The sequence below is a fragment of the Momordica charantia genome (genome assembly GCF_013281855.1).
Source record: "Momordica charantia cultivar OHB3-1 chromosome 4 unlocalized genomic scaffold, Mcharantia_2.0 BLBB01000004.1, whole genome shotgun sequence".
NCBI lineage: Eukaryota > Viridiplantae > Streptophyta > Magnoliopsida > Cucurbitales > Cucurbitaceae > Momordica > Momordica charantia.
In genome coordinates, this window is record NW_028275162.1 from 3,930,593 (window position 1) to 3,950,892 (window position 20,300).

Genomic DNA, 20,300 nt, shown 5'->3' on the forward strand with positions numbered 1-20,300 from the left:
TTTTAGCTACCATTTCCATTTTGAATTAACTTGTAGATGAGTAAATAAATGATCCTATGATCAGAGAAAATTACAAACCATACATATAAATATATACCAATAACCAACCAATCCTTAAACGAAACCGAAAAAAAAAACTATTTCTGTCAACTTTCTCGGGGTAATTTTCGGGCGAGGTCGTGCACGAGAATTTTGGCAGTATTAATGAACTCGAACCTTTCGCTCAGGAATCATTAATCCTGTAAAAATTCTCGTGGACTTTCACGGGCGAGAACGGGCCCCGAGAAAGTTGACAGATCCTACATCTCCAACAATTTCAATTTATTTCGCCCGAAATGCCCCGGGAATTTAGAGTGTTATTTATCGTCTGTAAAAATTCTCGGGGCATTTCGGGCGAAATAAATAAAAGAGGATTTCCAACACACCATGGCCGAAATGCCCCGAGAATTTATCCAACCGATAACTAATACTCCAACTGCATATCCACCACGCCTGAAAGACCCCAAGAATTCATAAATTCCCAAATCCGTAACCTAATTTGCCCGAAAACCACCGAGAAATCATCAAATTCCTAAGAACAAACTCCAAAACCTTGGCAATCCTAAACTATTTCGCACGAAACCCACCGAGAATTCTCCAGATTCTAAACAATCGAAGCCCTAACCCACTTCCTACGAAATAACCCCGAGAATACCTCCCATTCGAAAAACCAACAACGACAGTCATCTTCAACCTCCCATACACCTCAAACAACCAGAATACTCGCCGGAAACTAAAACCCCTAAAAATATAAGATGAAATCGATGGAAAAAGACGAGATCGAAAAGGAAAACAAGAAATAAACAAAATGAAATCGAACCTTCAATGTCCACGCTACTTTCAAAACGAAATGGAACGTCTAATCGAAGCTTTCTGTGTTGAAGGAAACGGAGGGAATCGAAGAGGATAAGAAGAAGAAGACGAAGGAAAAACGAATGGGAAAAGAAAGAGGGGGAAAGACCAACGGTTGGTTTTTTTGACTTCAGGGGTACAAATGTAATTTTATTCTTTTTTAAATTAATTAAAATAATAAAGTAGGTCATTGAAAATAATTTTAAAGGACAGGGTTATTTGAGCAAAATAGAAACCGGGAGGGTTATATGAGTCATTTTCCCAAATATTTCATAGTTTTCCCATTCACAGATCACTCCAGCTTGGCCTTCGTCTGACCAGAGAGAGAGAGACCAGAAACCTCTCTTCTTCGACAATTCTCTCTCTCTCTTCCTCTTTCTCTCTCTCTCTCTCTCTCTCCTTCTGTAGATTGAATTGATCCCACTTCCCATACGATGCCTTCCCGAAGAAGGACGCTCTTGAAGGTCATCATCCTTGGGGATAGCGGGTGAGAATCACTGTCGCTCCTCTCTGTTTCTGTTTGGGGTTATTGGGTTTTCTTTCCAATAATCGACGGATCGAGACAGATCGTTGGTTTCGGAACTTTGGGAATTTTATTGTGTGGGTTCTTGAATTTGGTGGCCTTTGATCTGGGAAGGGGATTCAAATGGGGTTTAAAGATCGGTGTAGTCGGATTTTAGATTTTTTTTTTATGCTTTGGGTTTTTGGGTTATTGTCAGGAGTGATTCTTAGTTTGTTGAGGAGCACTTGTTTTGTGAGTGATCTTTTTTCGCCTTTCTTTCTTTCTATTTTTGGGCTCTGTTGGTTTACTTTTTGGGATGTGAATTTGTCTTGTTTGGTCAATAGTACTCGATAAAACTGAAACGAAGGAGTTTGTTTCAATCAATGCGGCATTTCTTTGGCTGTTATTGAAGGTTCTGATGCGGGGAACTGAAATGTTTGGATCAGTTTGTTATATTTTGCTTAGCTTGTTTCATTTCTAATGTAGTAATTTGAAACTTGTCTGTGAATTTGCAGGGTGGGGAAGACCTCTTTGATGAACCAGTATCCTGTTTGATTGTTAAATTAACAATGTTAAAATGCACCATTTTGCCATCGAAGATTCCAATTCCAGTTTCTCTTTTTGATACAGTTCTTACATTTCACAGAGTATCTGTTACTTGATTCTCCGTATGGTTTTACTTTAACATTGAAAAATAGATATGTGAATAAGAAGTTTAGTAATCAATACAAGGCCACCATTGGAGCTGACTTTTTGACTAAGGAGGTGCAATTCGAAGATAGACTTTTCACTTTGCAGGTAAGTGATGCGGATACTTCTTGTTGCCACGTGTTTTTTATTAGTTTAATTAGGTGAATTGGCTTGAATATGAATTGAAGTGATCGAAAAGTACTTTAGCACTTCACCTCAATCGACTGTGTGGTGTTTCAAACTTGCATAATTTGAAAACTCAAACTATGCAATTTCCTACGCCCGGTCTGTTATAGGGAAAATGATATAACTCAATCAATGGATCAGGGACAATAAAAATTTATTTGATGATCTTTTGAAAATAATTATCATTTCTTAAATATTTGTGTTGCATTGCATCTTATCATGTAACTATGTAAGGGACGCAGTTGAACCTTGAACTTTTAGATCCCATTTAGTTACATCCCATTGCTGTCTGTCATCAACATCCCTTCGTACCTGGGATCTATGGGTTTAATGTAAACCCACGAAGCCAACAAACAACAATGAGAGTCGGTACATCCTGTTGCTCAATGGCTAGAAATATAATTTATTATTTTATGACTTACAGATATGGGATACAGCAGGCCAGGAGCGATTCCAAAGTCTTGGTGTTGCTTTTTACAGAGGTGCTGATTGCTGTGTTCTGGTGTATGATGTCAATTCAATGAAATCATTTGACAACCTTAACAACTGGCGGGAAGAATTCCTTATTCAGGTTCTATCATCAGTGTTTATGAACTATAATTTTGTTACCAGGAAGGCATTTACAAAGAATCCAAATAAGTTGAAAAGATAAAACCCTTAACTCCTTTCATGCTTTGGCAAAACCATCTGCAGGCAAGCCCTTCGGATCCGGAAAATTTTCCCTTCGTCGTTTTAGGAAACAAAGTTGATGTTGATGGTGGAAACAGTAGAGTTGTAAGTATTACCTAAACTTCTATATTGTATCTTTCCCTCTTTGTATCTATTCCTTTAGTTAAAATACAAACTCTTCATGGCGTAACATTAGAAGATAGTAAATTGAACATTTCTGTGTCTGAATACTTCAGGTTTCAGAGAAAAAGGCACGAGCTTGGTGTGCATCAAAAGGAAATATCCCATACTTCGAGACTTCTGCCAAAGAAGGCATTAACGTAGAAGAAGCATTCCAGTGCATCGCAAAAAACGCCCTCAAGAGTGGGGAAGAGGAAGAAATGTAAGTTCATATCTTAAACCATCATTACTGAGGATCAAATATATAATTAAATCTCAGTCTCTCAGAACTCTATTCTCAACTATTTGATGTACGTATACATAAAATATGAAGCAACCCTGGATACCTTATCATGCAGTTGACCAAGTAATAATTTCTCAATTTTCTTCTTCATACTGACAACACAATTTGATATGGGTGTTGGTTAGGGAAACTTGACCTAGTTTTGTTGTTCCCGAGGTTAGCATGTCATGTTGCTCGATGTAGAAGTGCAACACGTGCGGAGAATCTGGACCCAATATGAATTATAGTTTAGCTATACCTGGCTATGAATTTTCTCTTTCATAAAACCTTTATTGATGGTTGCCATGGTATTGCAGATACTTACCCGACACCATTGATGTCGGGAGCAACAATCAGCCAAGATCATCTGGATGCGACTGCTGAGTTCAATACACCAAATCACTTTTTATTCTATTCCATTCTCCAGTAAAGCATAAGGCATCTATAAAGGTCCCCACAGACTCGGCTTTTTTATGCGTTCCTATTTGTACATTTGGCTTTGCATTCGAACGAGTCCCGTCATTATCAGTTCAGTTGTGTTTGGTCTATGCAAGTTGTGTTTACTGTCTTAGGTTATATTCATTATCCGTCTGGTGATTGATTGACTGTGACTGAGCCTCATTTGCTCAGTTTGTCGCATAAGTTTGTAATTCTTCTTAGTGAACGTTTATGTGATTCTTGTTTATTTGATAGGATGTTGGTTCTTCTGTTCATATGCTTTGATCCTTGCTTCAGTGTATCTTAAATCTGGCAAGGATTGGTTACCATTACCATGGTTGCAATTTTAATTCTTTATGTTAAATTATTGTCATTTGTGAGAAAGAAATGACCAGAAAAGCAATGGAAAAAGCTATACAAAACAACACAAATTTGTTTTTGTATGGTATGCTAATGGAAACTAGTAAAATTAATTCAATAATTAAGGGTAGATTACAATAATACTCCATTAACTGCTTCAAATAATTGTTTTTCACTTATGGTGGGAAAAGTATGATTTCAAAGAATTGGTTGGTAAAAGAAGGATGGTTTCCATTTAAAGGATTTAATTCGATCCTTAAAAGGTTTAAAAGGTAGAAACAAAGTAGTTTAGGACTAGTTTAAATCTAAGAATTTTACTTAAACTTTGGTTCTTGGTTTTCCTTTTTTTTTGGGAACATTTTCACAATTGTATGTAAATATTATTTTATTGAATTCTTGGAAATTGGAACTGTGCAATATATTTTTTTTCGTTAAAAATAAAAAAAACTAAAAAATAAAAATGTTACCAGACGAGTCTTTAGATAACAATTTTTGGAATTTCATTCTCCCTTTGGTGTGAAAATATGAATGATATTTTTTAAAAGAGCATAGATTAGTAGCCATCTATTACCATCTATGATTCAATTTCAAACTTTTCTAAATAGATATGTTAACCATAATTATAATGAGAATTAAGAAATACAATTTAATTAAAAGATCCCCATTGAAACCCATTAAAGTAAGGCCAGGGAAGCAATAAACTTTCAAAATAGAGACCAAGAAGCCTGCAGTGAATACGAAAAGACTAGCAGCTGAAGTAGATATTTTCATTTCTCAGAATTCGAAATCTGCTTGTTGGATATAATACAACATTAAAAATAAACAGGTTACACAGTAAACTTGAAGTGAATTCTACTGTATTAAAAGGGTTGCAATCTCTACCAGCAAGCTAATAATGATTTACTTGGTCCCAACAGAAGAAATTGTGTCCTGATTTGCTGGGCGAAATGAGCTCCCAGAAATTGTGGTACTGGTGGTTGCATATTGGGGTTGGGGTTGGAGGTTAGGATTAGTAGCAGCCATACCCACCGGTCCCGATGTCGGTGGCCTTTGGGAAGTCATGCCCATTGGAGGCCTTGGAACTGAGTTTGCAAAGTTCATGGCCATTCTGTTAGCAGGCAACGATGGTGCCATGACTCGTGACGATGTAGCGGGTAAGCCGAGTCGAGCAGCAATTATCTGAGCACGTTCCTGGAAAAGCCTCTGCTTTGACCTGTCTAGTTGCTCCCTCACTCTCATTGTCACGTTATCCATCTCGTTGAAAAATGCCAACTTGCTTTCCAACTTATGGAGCTGCAAAAACAGAGGGTAGTTTAACGAAAATGTCAGTCAAAAGCGTGGACGGAGAACAATGGTGAAAACTGAAGACCAACTTCGATTGAGATACCTGTTTTTCAATTAATATCATGGCAAGTTGACGGATTTGGTCCTCTTCCTGATTAGCCAGAACTTTTGCCTTCACAGCTGCTGCTGAGAGTGTTGTAACTGCAGCACGCTTCAACTTATCGATTTTATCCTCTTTTTTACTTGTACAACTGGATTTTTCTTCTTTATTGTCCTTGCTTTGATTATCACCTGTTAAGAACAAATACATAGGTAAAATAAAGAATACAGACAGTCAGTTTATAAAGATAAAATAACTCAACAGTTCTAGATCTCCAATAACTTCTCGCCCAACGGTTCCTAATCACATAAATGAAAGAAGATTCATTATATAACATATAACTGAGTGTTCTCAGGACTCCTAAAGTTCAGCAAATCACAATATGACTACTGTTTCCCACACGTTTAAAGATTCAGCAAAGCAGATCAAACATGGTTTGCACGGGACATAATATAATGATTACGAGAAACAAAGGATGAGAAATCCTCTAAAAACGAAAGCAAGAAAGAAAACCACAAGAAATCATACCATCTCGTGCACAAGAACCAGACGTAGTTCCAATGGTCAAATAGTTTGTCCTTTCTATAAAGACTAAGCCATAAAACTGATCGTCTAGAAGTCCTTCACTCTGCCAAAATTTTCTTTCTTGGGAGTAGGTAGATGAAGATCTTATTCATAGTAGGATCATCAATAGTACTTCTTTCAAAGAAGTCTACACCTTTATAAAATCGAAATTTAATAGTCTCCAAACACTCTTGAAACAAGGTCATCAAGTCTTAATTGGGCCCCAACGACCATTAAAACTAAACACTACCTGCTTAATAAAAATAAAGGGCCTTTCTAAACTATGCCTTCTCTGTATTACTTTTATAGGACGCCAATCTAACCCATCCACAAAATGCCTAGAAACTTGAGGTGGTGCAAACAAAAGGTTAAAAAATTAATCACCTCTCTTTCCACCTCCCTGCCCCTTGAGTGGTTACTCCATTATCATTCACGAGAGACAAAACTAAGTTTTTGCATCTCCTGAAAGTGGCAATTCTATGAAAGAAATGAAGGGTTACAATCTGGTTTCTTCCCACGAAACTCTTGATATCTGGCTCTAACTTGTTTCCTCTATCTGCACTAGCAACTCATACACATTTAGAAGTTTACTTCTCTCCTCCCTCTGAATTTAGGCTATTGCTTTCTTCAAGAGAATTCAAGTCCTTTTATGTATCAAATTTCCTGTTTCTTTATCACTAAAGACAGAGACACATTCCAATCCCAGAATAACGACCCAAGGGAAGAAAGGCTTTGTTGTATGTTTCAGGATTACCATGGATTTTTCATCATGCACTAAAAAGGAAATGTGGAACAATTATTAGGGGGATTGTTTTTTTTTCAAGGGAAGAGCTAAAAGGTTGTGGAGTAATGCGGTGAAGTCAATATTATGAGAACTAGCAGGATATCTGAGGCTTGGTGGTGGTGGTGGTGGGGTGTTACAGAACTTGGGTTGTTCAAAACTTAGCAGTTCGTTTGTTTGGAAAGCTATGATTCAGCTTACCTTTGGTTCTTAAAAGTGTTTGAATTTGAAATTTTTAGGACTTATATTGCATTTTAACGTGTTTAATTAGGGGAGGGTCATTTCATCTTTGTATCAAGAAGTAGGGGGCTTTCTCATCCTGCCTCTAGGCTGTTCTTTTGTTTCTTGTATTAATACAAATCGTCTTTTGTCTAAAGAAAGATTGTCCGAGATGAATATCTCTAGATAAAGATTCAAGGTTGCTATTTTCCTTCCCTATTTTGAATGTTTCCTGTAGGGAGTATTTAGGATTGTGTGATTACAAATGGGGGTTCGAGGGGTTTGAGTTTTGGGTTAGGGTGGTTTGTGTGACTAGTATTCAGGGAGGTTTCTGTAATTCTTTTGTTGTTTCACTTTGATGTCATCTTTAGCAACTATTGTAACTTTTTACTTGTCTGTCCCGAGGGGAAAAAGTCTTCCCACTTTCCTCTCACATCACTTAACCACCACTGAGGAATAGAATATTAACCACAATTTTTTGTCTAAGAGGACAAGGATCCCACCTGATATACACGCAGAAGAAAGGGAAATAGACTAACGATCAGAATTAATTCTGGGATAGATAGATTGCCTAAACCACTGAAAGAACTCCACTCACCCTTTGATAACAGGGGCATGTCCAACTACAGCAGACTGCAATGAAACGCATGATAAAACACGTGAAATTCTCATTTACAAAAGGGGGATCCAACAAGCCAAACTCGTCAATCGAAGTATTTAAAGCCTAGGTAGATCTAGAGAATCTGCCTTCATTGGACTTTTCAGTGGGGAACCTTGGTCACAGAACAAGGAGACACATGTAATCCAATTCGACTGATTATCCCGATTATGAAAGTGAATGGATAAAGTAAATGATCCAGATCCATGCACCACTCCCAGGCTAGAAAGGCTACCATTTCTGCACAATCAAGATGCCTCCAGAAGACCCTATTGAGTTGAGGGACTATCACTCCAAAAGAAACAAGCTTTCCAAATACTATGAATCAGATTTCCAAGAAACCTAGGACACTTCGTCTATTAAAGAAGTCATGCTTCTCTTGAGACAATTTCTCAAACAAGTCTCCGCTACACTTTCCCCCCTCAACTTCTCACATCCCATGAATTCGAAGAAGGATTTGAAAGAAAAAATATTGGATGACTCAGAGCACCAAAAACACCTATCCTGAAACACGAAGTTAAGTTAACATCATGGATGAGGAAAAGATGTCAAGCAGGTTTTTTCCATTTGATCCATTTAATTTCTCAAGAGTCACAATAATCTTATGCTAGAAGGCAAATCAAGCTGCAAGGAAAAATGTCATAACCCCATAGAAAAGAGCACAATGTTCTTCAGCTCTGAATTTCCAACCCCTAGACCCAACTCTCCCCACCCCCTCCCAACAAGAAATCTGTCATAATTTTCTCTAGACAGGGTATTTTCAAGGACAAGAAATAAAGCGAGATCTTCACTTAAAACTGATTGGTTTTGTGGATTGTGGTAAGCTTCCCCCTAGAAAATTACACTTTCTTCCAAGAAGAAAAATGCTGCTTCTAAACCTTTTTTACCGCTTGATCAACAATTTATATCTCATTATAATAGCTGATAGATTCTTTGAAATAGTCACTAATTACCTTCTAAAATCTAGTTGCAAGTACCTTAACGTCGAACACTAAGGTACAAGAGAATCCCCTAGAAGGGTTGGGAGCCCAAAAACGAATATCCCTCCTCCCCGAACACACCTGAACATTACCCTGAAGAGAAAGAAGGGTAGACACTTCCACGATCTCCCTGTCCAATAAAGGATGATGGAAGCCTAACGATAAAGAAAAGTTAGAACTTCTATTTTAATTATTTTTTTATTTTCAATAAGAAAAGTGTGTATGCATTACTCACAAAAAAGAGGTACAGCAGTAGGGGCAGGGGCAGAGGGAGCCCCCTCCCGCACAAAAAACTAATTCAAGAAAGAACTCCAGTGCAAGAAAGAAAAGTTAGGACTTGAGGAAGGCATAACTGAGGCCATCAGCAACTTCTTATCAGAAAGATGATATTAACGAGGGAACAAAGCACAAAGAGGCTTATCTCCCACCCAACAATCCTCTCAAAAAATAATGATCTGTACCATCCCAAGAAAGCATTTTAAAAATTGAGAGAACAAGTGGAAACCAGAATGCTGAACGGCCTTACACCCACAAGTTGAGACCCACTCAAAAGGGTGCCCACCGTATTTACTCACGATGATCAAGCCATAAAGCATCTGGTTCCTTAAAGAAACATCACAACTATTTGGCCAACAGGGCCCCATTATGCAACCTTAGGTTACCAATACTCGAACCCAGTGAGCCAGAGGACGTGAGATGATCTCCCACCTAATCAAATGCGAGCCACCCCTTCATTAACCCTTTCCCATAAGAAGTCCCTCATGGATTCCCTGATGCCTTTTACTCACCAAAATGGGAACTCGAAACAGGAAAATGGAGTAAGTTGGAAAATGGTTGGGTCTTATTAAGTTGCTGGATGTGGTTCACTTAGGGGAAGGGAAAGACAAAGTCTACTGGTTGTTAGGATAAGGTGTTTTCTCCACATGGTCTGTTTTTTTGAAGCTGTCAAAGTCGACTCCATGCTGAAATACTCCCTCATCCCTGCTATTTGGAAGTTCAGAGATCTGAAGAAAGTTAAAGTCTTCTTATGGTCCTTGGCTCATAAGAGTTTAAACACTCAGGACATCCTTCAAAATATGTGTAATTCTTGGGCCATTTCCCCTTCGCTGTGCAGCCTCTGCCTAAAAAGTAATGAGTCCATTAACCATATCTTTATTCACTGCCCATTTGCTGCTCAAGGTTGGTCATTTCTGATGTAGTTGTTTAGTTGTTTGGTCTTTCCATTTGCTTACCCAAGCAAATCGATGACTGGTTGCAAGAGGTCTTAGTGATCTGGTCGCTTCCTTTAAAGGCAAAGTTTCTTTGGCATTGTGCTGCTAGAACTCTCCTTTGCCACATTTGGTTGAAAAAAAACCGCCGCAACTTTGAAGATAAGTTTTCTTCTTTCGAGATTTTTTTCTTTTGTAGGAGTGTGACGCACCTCCTCCGGGTGCTGTCTTAATTATAGGAAATTCTTTTGTAACTACGGCAGTTCCATGTTTATGAACAGCTGGAAAGTCATCTTATAGCTCCAGCCGGGTGGGGGATCACTCTTCCCCCAGCCCTTAGGTTGTTTTGTTTGCCTTTTTGTGATTAATATACCTTCAGGTTTCTTATCAATAAAAAAAAAAAAGTCAGAATCGCACTTCGGACTGATTGGATGAGAGTAAATCACAACTAGCAGACAATGATCAAATATAGCTTAACCTCTTGTCTAATTTGAAGGAAAGAATTTTCCTATTTGCAGGTGAAAAGAAATTTATCGAACCATTAAGAAACAAGATTTTCTCTAAGATTAGGCATTTTATCATTGGACAATCCCAAGTTCAAAATTCATAGCAAACTTAACAACGAAGTCCTTCATTCCTTTTGCGGTTCTTTTCTTGATGATTCCTTCTTTACAGAAACATACACCACAGTACACGAGAAACTTCCTAAAAACAAGTCAAAGTCAATATTATTCAAAAGAAAATAACTTGTATTCTCCATCCCCGTAAAACATGCAAAGCTTTGGAAAGCATTGAACAAATTTCTTCACAAAACAGCAAAATGTAACTGAAACTGGTGGGAAGTCCAAAAACTACAATGTTACATCTAGAGGGAAAGAAAACACGTACCTGCTCCACTTTCAATCACCGAATTCGGGTTAACTGGTTGTGGCATTGCATTGTCTGCTGAGAGCAAAGAATCAGAGACCGTGCTTGCTCCCTGGTCAACCACAGAATTAGATGTTTCAGTTTGTGAAGTTTCATATTTTTTGTGAGAATCAAGCACCACAGCTCCATCATTCGAGGCTTCTTTCACTGAATTGGCAGCAATTAGTGGCTGAGGCTCATTCACAGAGGGTAAAGGATTTGGTACATCATCTAAATCTTTTGAAGTTTTGGCAGAATGAGATGGAACTTGTTTCTGATCAGTTCTTTCAGCATGCTCCAAATCTGACATATGTACATCCTCTGACGACAATATTGGTTGTGATGGCTTTTCAACATGAGTTCCTTCTCCCAACTTTTCAACCGGATTTGTAGTTAAATTTGATTCTAGATTTTCAGATTCCTTCACAATGCCTGTTCTTTCATCCTTCAGCAATTCTGGTTCTCTCAATTCATTCAAATTACTTGTTCCATCTGAACCGTGAATAATGACTGGATCATGTTCTCTAATAGCATCTGAAGAATTTCCATTATCCACTGTTGTTTCTTTTGTCACAGATTCACCATTTTTGTTATTACTTTTATTAGTTGATAAGGCTCTGTCATCTAAGACTGAAGTAGAATCGTCTTGTCTCTGTTTTTCACACTGTTCATTGTCATTTTTCTGAGCTTCCACATTTACAACACTGCAAAAGTATTGGTGTGATCAAAGAATAGAACCAATCTGAAACAAACATGTCAAGTCTTAACGTCAAGTACCTCTCTGAATTAGATTGTGCATTCTTGTCATCTGGTGGATCTTCTAAAATAAAGCAGTGCCTTGTAGCCAGTTCTAAACTGGGAGATTTCTGAGATATGCTTTTCAAAGAAAAATGCGCTGATGCACTAGCAACATCTGATCCAACTAAGCGTGCAAGGAATGCAGCCTGCAAAAGAAATATTTAAATAGTTAAACAATCAGAACTGAAATTTATGGTTATAAGGAGTGCTTATTCCTGGGAAGGGACAAAGAGTATAAGCTTCAGCATTGCACTCCATCTATAAATATGATAAACATGATAATAACTAAACTGAAGGTAAGTCTGAGTGATGTTAACAGCCACTGAATGAGAACTTGTAAAGATAACTGCCAGAACTTGGATAGTGTACAAACACAGATCACTTAGCAAAATTCTAGAAGGCTAAGGCAGGTTCAAGATAAACCTATGTTTTATAGCGTAGAGAGTTATTTGAACTGAAATATATAATGATTAAAGGAAAGGGAAAATATTGCAAGAAGCTTGCAAAAGCTACGTAGTTGACATACATCTCCAAGCAAAGTAGTAAAGTTCATACAAAGTGAACATCAAACTGCTCCATCTTATAGGCTAACAAGAATTAAGATGCCTGCCATGTCATCCAAAGTATCCATCTTTGGGACTAAGAATATTGATGAAAATTCCAGAAACCAAGTTCAACAGACACAAGTAACCAACTTAAGGGATGACTCTAAGTTTTGGTTCACTGCACAAATCTAAATAGTGGTTTTAATTTTAGATGCTTTTAATGAAAAACAAGGAAATTCAAAATCAAGAGACCTAGTCCTAACCTGACTCGGAATAACAATGAAATCACCCTATATTGATCTGACAAATGACAAATCTACTATAGTTGATTTGGGATCTACTAATGAATAGAAAGTTATTCAAGATTGATAAAAAAATTAGGAGGACTACCTATTTAATTAGTTCTTATGTTCAAACTTTCAACTTACCAATGCCACGACGGGGTTCCCTACATCAGCAAATGACAGTCGGCGCTCAGGTGTTGATACATAACCAATGGCTTCGAATGCCTCCCTCAAAGCATTCAAGGCAATGTCTTCAGAAACCTTCTGACCACCATCATCTGATTTGGACTTATCTAAAGCAGCCTTATCTCCAACATCCTCTGATTTTGAATTCTCCTGCCCAACTTTTACCTCACCTGTATCGTCTTTGTTCGCATTTTCTACATTCAAAGCCTCTTTTCCAGTGGGCTTATTATCCATTGGTTCAGTGATATCAGCAGGAACTGACGAATCATTTTCGCTTGAAGGTGGAACAGCAGTTTCTTTTGGACTGACCTCAACATTGTCCTCAGATTCAAGAAAGGTATCCTCAATTGGCATTTGAATGAAGTGCAATATACATTGAGCTTTAGTTTTGGTGGCCACATGTTCTGCAATCTCATTCCAGTTTTCCTTGTAAAGCTCTAAAGCCTCAAGGAGGAGGAGAGTCTCCTGATCTGTCCACTTACCTCCACTAGCACCAGGAACCTCAGCAGGCTCCATGAGAATAAAATCTGATGAAGACATATCAGAATCGAATTTCCCATTGTTAAAGCACTCCATACACAAATCAAAATCTGCCTGTCAAAGATGAATATTATCAGTTGATATGGAATTGTGTGTGTGTGTATATATATATATTATGTAACTTCTGACTTGACAACTCATGATATTTAAATATCCCTAGTAGCATTAGAGCTATTTTTTAAATAGCATCAAATAGTGCACCAATCTTGTTATTCAAAAAGAAAATTGGTTTGAACTTCAATTCAAATCTTGCTTTTTCCAAAGCTACATTCAGGCATGTATCAAAAGATGGACTAAAAGTTCAGCCTAATGAAACACAGCCAATAACTACACAGATTCTAGATAACTCCAAGTAATTTAAACATTCATCCTCAACAATATTGACATAGTCATTTCAACTCAAACTCGGAAAGTATTTAGTATTTAATAATATGGTTTACAAATGCAAGTGACATGAGTGGTGAAGAAAAAACACTAAGATACAAAATTTTGTTTCCATTTCCTCACCTCACGCCCCTCTCTTATAGCCCAGAGTAAACTAAAGAACCTAGCCCCCTAAGTAAGTAAAAAGTATATAAATACACACAAATTTAACCAAATGACATGGTTTTGCAGCCACGTTATCTAAAATACAAGTTTGATATTCCAACAATAAACTGTTTAAGGGAGTTTTGAATTGAAAACCAACCTGCTTCTGGCAGTGGTACCGTTTCCTAGAGCAATCAGCAGAGCACGAGTTACAGTGGTACTCAACAGATGGACCCTCAGGCCTCACCATCTCCTCAGGAATTGCAGATTCTCGGAGCAATCTAGGTGGGGCTGTGGTGGTAACATTAGTCTTTGGAACAATAGATGGGCAGGATTCTAATGTTTCAAACTGAAATAACTTCTCAACCAAAGATTCCTTCAGATTTTCATCGTCAACGTCACTTGTTGAAGTGGAATCGGTGGGTATGAAAGGATGAAAATTAATCAAACCCCAGTGGTCTAGAAACTCCATCACCTCCTGTCTAGCTTCCAGTTCTCCAACTTCCAGCTCTGATAAATCTTTTGATTCAATTTGCATACTAGGATTTGCATGGAATTTCTTCATAATCCAATTACGTATGTCAATATACATATCAGGACTTCGAGTGCCAGACTTTCCACTGAAAAAAGAAGACATCGTGCGTTCCTCAATAGGATGGACTTTTGTCCATGAAAACCAACCTGAAAACAAATATCAAGCAACAATTAATAAACTTGTGGATCTCTCTTTACTAATAAAGGAAAGAAAACCTCAGATTAAGCTTGATCTAGGGATCAGAAAGGAAAAACTTGTCAAGCATGGAAGGATTAAATTTATTGCAGGGTTAAATTCTAAGGTAGCAAGCAATCCGCTAACTAGGTCAATTTAAACTCACTACATATTCTAGCTAATTGAGAAGCTGTAAGAGGCAAACCATGCACACAAGAAATAGAGGCCAAAAAAGGGAACAGAAACTATTGATCGAAACTCCTTCATGTCCATGAAACATACAACAGACACCTATTGCTTACTACCTTAGAATGTCCAATCCAAGACAGCATAGATCATCCTTCATAAAAGTAGCCAGATAAAGAAGATTTGGTGCACTGCCATGAACCTTTTATTTTAGGCTGCTGCTGATGCAGAAATCACTCACTCACGACCAAAAAATTAACCAGGTTTAGAGTTTACATCTTGAGGCCAATTCAAAAATGCATTGAACTTCAATGGAAATAGACAATTGAAGCCTAATCCAATTCGTCATTGAGTCACAAAATAAAATCACACACACATGCACACAATAAAAAAGATTAAATAATTGGAGAGTTTTTCTGTTTAGGTATTGACACAAGGCCCCAAACCCCGAATTTTCTCCAACCTACAATGCGATAATCTACAAGATGACAAGATAATATTTTCACTTACTCATTAGAAGTGCCCTGTATTTTTGAAACCCTTTGAGGTTTTCTACAAAATGAAGCATGGAACAAAGCCACAACAAATAAGCTAGAAAGTTATGAAGGGGATCCAATTTCCTGTTGCTTAAACCATCCTTATTCACAATTCACCCGAACACCATTAACTTTAAAGAGGGCTAAAAAATTTTCTCATTTTCTTGCATTCTACCACAGTTTTAGAAAAGCAAACGGAGCCCAACATGTAACTACTCTTTCTTCCACCATTTCCTTATACACATTTTCTCTTTAAACTACTCTCGTTCGTGCATTGAACTTCCATTGAAACAGACAAACGAAGCCAAAAATGTACATTCTAGATATTCGCCATTGAGATGCTGAATTTATAATCACAAGAAAGAAAATTGGGGAGCTTTTCTTCACGGTACTTAAACACCAAGGTCTCACTTCTAAATTTCTCCTTTACCCCCCATTTCTCAACAGGGAGGTCATTTTGACAAACCCCTATCATAAATTGCATAAATCAGGATCTCGCACAACAATACACCAAAACTCACCGCAGTGATTCGGAACGGCATGAACATCCGCACCCCGAGATTTAATAGCTTCAAAATCAGCTTCGAACGACGCCTCCAAATTCGCCAATCTACTCACCTTGTTCAATTCCTCCGCCGCGGCGACTATCGCCTCTCCACGCTGAACTTCCGAATGAAGAACAGAGCCCTCCAGCTTAACCGATCCCGCGGCGGCGGCGGCCAGACCTCCAGCCGCATTACCCGATGCTGTTCCAGCGACATTGTTAGGGCCCAGTCGAGCTCGGGTGAAGGGGCCGCTATGATTTTGAGGATGCGAGAGCGCAGACTTGTCCCGAGTAACACGTTTGGAGGGCGCGGAGGAGGTGTTAGAGACGCCAAGAGCGCTGGCCTTCCGCTTCTGAGCTCCGGCTCGACGACGCGACGAAGGCGGCTCCGATGAGGGAGAATCGGTGCTGTTCACCGGCAAATTTGCGGCGTCGCGGCGCTTCTCCTCCATCTAAGGACGCTCCTTCGATGTTGGATTCAGCCGTAGACGATAGTGTTTGCTTTTGAGAACTCCATTGCTGATTCATTATATTGTTATTCAGAACCATCATTGAAGTTACAATTCTAATTTTTTGCTTCCAAAGACAGAGGGAAAAGAGAAAAAAAAAATCTAATTTTTACAAAGCTCTATTCATTTATATTTATTTTTTTGACATGTTATTTATATTGATTTGGTATTTATTATATTAACAAATTAATACAACCAGTGAAAAAAACAAGTTTTGAATTTCACTTCAAATTTATGTTGCAATTTTTATGTTAGAAGAATTATTTAAAAAGACAATTTTGATGGCTAAATGCTTCGTTGATTTGTTTTTTGTTTTTTTTTAATATACAGTAATTGAGAATTCGAACTCACAATTTTTTTTTTATCAAAAATTAGTGGTTTAATCAAATTGTTAATAATTTTATAGATAATTTTATGATGTGATGTTATATTACCGATTGATTTTAGATTGTCTTTTATGCAATATTTTGATCGAACAAACTCTTAGTTTTAAAAAAAAAAAGTCTATTTTGGAGTTAGTAGTGTATGAAGGGTGGGAATGGGTCATTCACCTCTCCTAGGAAATTTCTCATTTAAATTTGTAGGGTTTGGAGCAAGGATTCCAAACTCACATGGTTCGGGTCGGTTCTGGTCTTGAGAATGCTTTATCGTCTACTTCTATTTTTTTTTTCTTTAGATACTATCATTTTAAAAGGTTGATTAATTATCCGCTAGCATCCTCATTTAAATAGACAATTTTTAGATATTCTCTATCTTATATGTGTATATATATAATGGAAAAAATATTTCGACCAACTCTAATGGGAAATTCTGACCTACTGATTTGTGGCGAGTCTTCATCAGGGAAAGCGACACCCTGATACCCTAACTACTTTTGGAGTGCTCAAGTCCTTATATAGACTTGGTTGGGTCAAGTAACAAAAAATATCTAATAAGAATTGTTATGTAATTTTCCTACTTCTGGATTCTTTTAATGAATAAAATAAAACTTGACAACTATTTCTTATTTATTATTATTTTTTTATTGAAAAAGAAACGGAGCAGGTTTTGGTAACTATTTCTTATTTTTGGTTTTCTAAAATTTTAAATTAAATATTAATTTTTTAAAAATATTTATCATACATTTTATAAGTTGAAAATGATAAAATAACGATTTTATTTATGTTTTGAAGAAAACTAAGAAACGGGAACCAAAAAACAAGAATTTTGGAAACATTCTATAAAGAAATGAAAAATAAAAGCAGTTACCAAACATTTATGTTTTTAAAAAACTGAAAATGAAAAACAAGAAATGAATAATGTTACCGATGTCAATTTTGATTTTGTGTAAAATCATTAACCAATTCCATATTTTATAAAGATTAAAACTACATGCATAAAATTGAATTTTATGTTTAAAAGGATCACAACGTTCAATTTTGTGTCAATTTTAAAAATGTCTATAAATTTCATAATTACATAAAATTTTCTGTTAAAAATGAATTTCCATAATTCAAACAATTTTCATAAAAGAATTAAAAATGAATTTTAAAAAATCACTAACAATTGTTTTTTTTTAAAAAAAAAGGAGCAAACAAATATTGGGTAATATAATATTCTTTTTAAAATTTATTAAACATGAAATTTCTCACGAAGATCTATCGATGGAGATTATAAAGTGACTTGCCTTTTGACATCATTAGGATAAAATGCGGCACTTGTTCGTGGCTGATCTATATTTTGACAAAAAGTTTTGTCTTGACATCATTTGGATAAAACGTGAAAATTGGTCGTGACTCTATATCTTTGATGAAAAGCTTTGTTTTGACATCATTGGAATAAAATGTGGCACTTGGTTGTGGCTCTATATCTTTGTCAAAATGCTCTGTCTTGATATCATCGTATAAAATGTGACACTTGGTCGTGGTTCTATATCTTTGACAACAAATTTTATCTTCTCATCATTTGGATAAATTGTGACACTTGGTCGTGGCTCTACATCTTTTTTGACGAAAAATTTTGTTTTGACAATATCGGGATAAAGCATGGCACTTGGTGGTGGTTCTATATCTTTCATGAAAAACTTTATTTTGACGTCATTGGGATAAAACATGACACTCGGCCGTGGCTCGATATCCCTAACGAAAGACTTTTTATTTTCAAGCTGTGTATGATCAAGGCAATCTTTCTTCGCTGGTAATGGCTCGTCTTCCATCACCTTTCTCCAGTGTTCATATCTTGATTCTATGCTGCTGACAAGCTAATTAAATGCCCCACCATGAAATGAAAGAAATAAGAAAAGAGTAAATGATCGAGATATCACCATTTACAAGCTTAGGTTCTCGTAATAATGCCCAATTTCTTTTGAAAACTTCAAAGGTTTCTCAATGGAGAATGAAATTAAAAGTTTAAGAAGAAAAAGAAAGTGGGGTTTAACGACAAATATTGTAGGAACTCGGACAAAAAAAGCCCTAAAATTATCTTCAAAAATCACACAAAGGTTGAAATTGTTTAGTTTAAAACTCCTAAACCCTACATCTGGTGGATAAAAAAAAAAATTATCTTTGAGAAACACACCAAGAAGGGAGGTGATTGGGTTGGAAACGGAATGTCTTCCCCATCCTCGTCGTCCATGCGGGGACGTTTAGGTCCCCATTCCTGCTATTTGAGAGAGGGGTAGGGAACGAGAAGTCCCTAGTAAGGGATGGGTTACTCGCGAGGAATCCGTCCCCGATCGACGACGAACTTAACAAGCAGCAAAAAGGAGTAAGAGTAAAGAAATTGCATACCAAAAGAAGCAAAAAGAGAGTGATGCCAAAGGTTGGACTGATCTTCATATCTTTCAACACTGAGCCTCTCCTTGCTTTTTAAGTTTCTCTATGTATAGAATGCTCAAAACCTTTACTATATATTTATACACAATTTTCAACGAGGAATCAAATCATAAAATCTTAAAAATTTTTGGATAAAATAAATTTTTAATCCATGAGAGTTGAGTTTGGTGTCTATTTGATTATATTGTTCTTGGTGTCTATTTATAAAATAAGTGGTTGAGATTTAAAAAATGATTCTAAATAATTATGCCCTTAAGTGGACCTTTAATTGACTAATAAAAAAGTGACTTGGCATTTTTAAGCCACAATTTTAATAATTTGACAACTTTTATTAATTTTAGTTTACATAACATTTTCTCTTTCATTATTTTTTCAAATAATATTTAGGTGGTTTGTTTTTCAAAAAAAAAAAACAAAAAAAAGTTTAGGTGGTTTAAATATTTCCTACTACCACTATTAAAAAATTAACAGCCAAGAGATAAATATATATAAAGGAAGATATAGAAAATAGATTTTTTTTCCTCTAAAAAAAATAAATAGAATTAGAAGATACCTATTTACGAAAGCACCCACAAATCAACCTTGGAGTTGCAGTAGGTCCAAAGACACGAACCTTGGAGATTCATATATCTTCAACCATTTGCATCCGCAAGCACACACATGGAATGGTAGAGAGAAATGGGAGAATATTGTGATGGAAACTCTGAATCTGATCATGTCTTAGAATACCCAAAAATCAAGAAGAGAGATTGTCAAAGCGAACATAGTTCACAAAAAAGAGTCCCCTTCTTCGATGGTATAATTGACGTATACCTTTAATCAAAAGGGTGTGAGTTCGATCTCCCACTCTCACATGATGTACTAAAAAAATAAAAAAGGAAGAGAGAGTAGCACGATGAATGAGAAGGAGGACAGGTTGGCCAAGTGGCTACTGGGAGATCGACGATGGACACTTGACAGAGAAGTTTTCTACATTTCCCTCCTCTACTTGTAAAAAATTTAATGATGGTGAACAAAAGATGAGTGCTGGCAATTAATATTTATGGAGTTCATTTCAAAACATGTTAGCAATAAGATGAGTAATTCATGTCTATTACAAATCTTTGTTAAATCTCTTATCTTTTTAATATGAGATCTTTAACATATTTACTCAATATGATGATTATTTTTTGACTCACCAATCTCGTCGGATTCTATCTTTTGAACTTTGATACCATAAAACAAATGACGTAACTATGGAAAGA

General features: G+C 36.7%; 2 protein-coding genes and 1 pseudogene across 3 annotated transcripts; 1 reads left to right on the forward strand and 2 right to left on the reverse strand.

The window, feature by feature from the left end:
• Positions 1–1,176: 1,176 nt before the first annotated feature.
• Positions 1,177–4,093, forward strand: LOC111007902 (ras-related protein Rab7). The gene is made up of 7 exons (XM_022280442.2): positions 1,177–1,378; positions 1,909–1,935; positions 2,092–2,191; positions 2,694–2,840; positions 2,963–3,043; positions 3,175–3,320; positions 3,698–4,093. Exons 1-7 carry the CDS (start codon positions 1,326–1,328, stop codon positions 3,762–3,764), a joined length of 621 nt encoding a protein of 206 aa, XP_022136134.1. The 5' UTR covers positions 1,177–1,325; the 3' UTR covers positions 3,765–4,093.
• An 831-nt stretch (positions 4,094–4,924) lies between these two features.
• On the reverse strand, positions 4,925–19,150 carry CHB3 (DNA-binding family protein). Its single transcript, XM_022280081.2, has 8 exons — positions 19,012–19,150; positions 15,712–16,253; positions 13,920–14,440; positions 12,650–13,285; positions 11,656–11,822; positions 10,861–11,582; positions 5,566–5,753; positions 4,925–5,471 (listed from the first exon to the last, which is right to left on the reverse strand). Exons 2-8 carry the CDS (start codon positions 16,184–16,186, stop codon positions 5,079–5,081), a joined length of 3,102 nt encoding a protein of 1,033 aa, XP_022135773.2. The 5' UTR covers positions 16,187–16,253; positions 19,012–19,150; the 3' UTR covers positions 4,925–5,078.
• On the reverse strand, positions 17,626–19,003 carry LOC148211661 (uncharacterized; annotated as a pseudogene). The gene is made up of 2 exons (XR_015790268.1): positions 18,800–19,003; positions 17,626–18,482 (listed from the first exon to the last, which is right to left on the reverse strand). The product of XR_015790268.1 is annotated as an uncharacterized LOC148211661 (transcript).
• Positions 19,151–20,300: the final 1,150 nt, after the last annotated feature.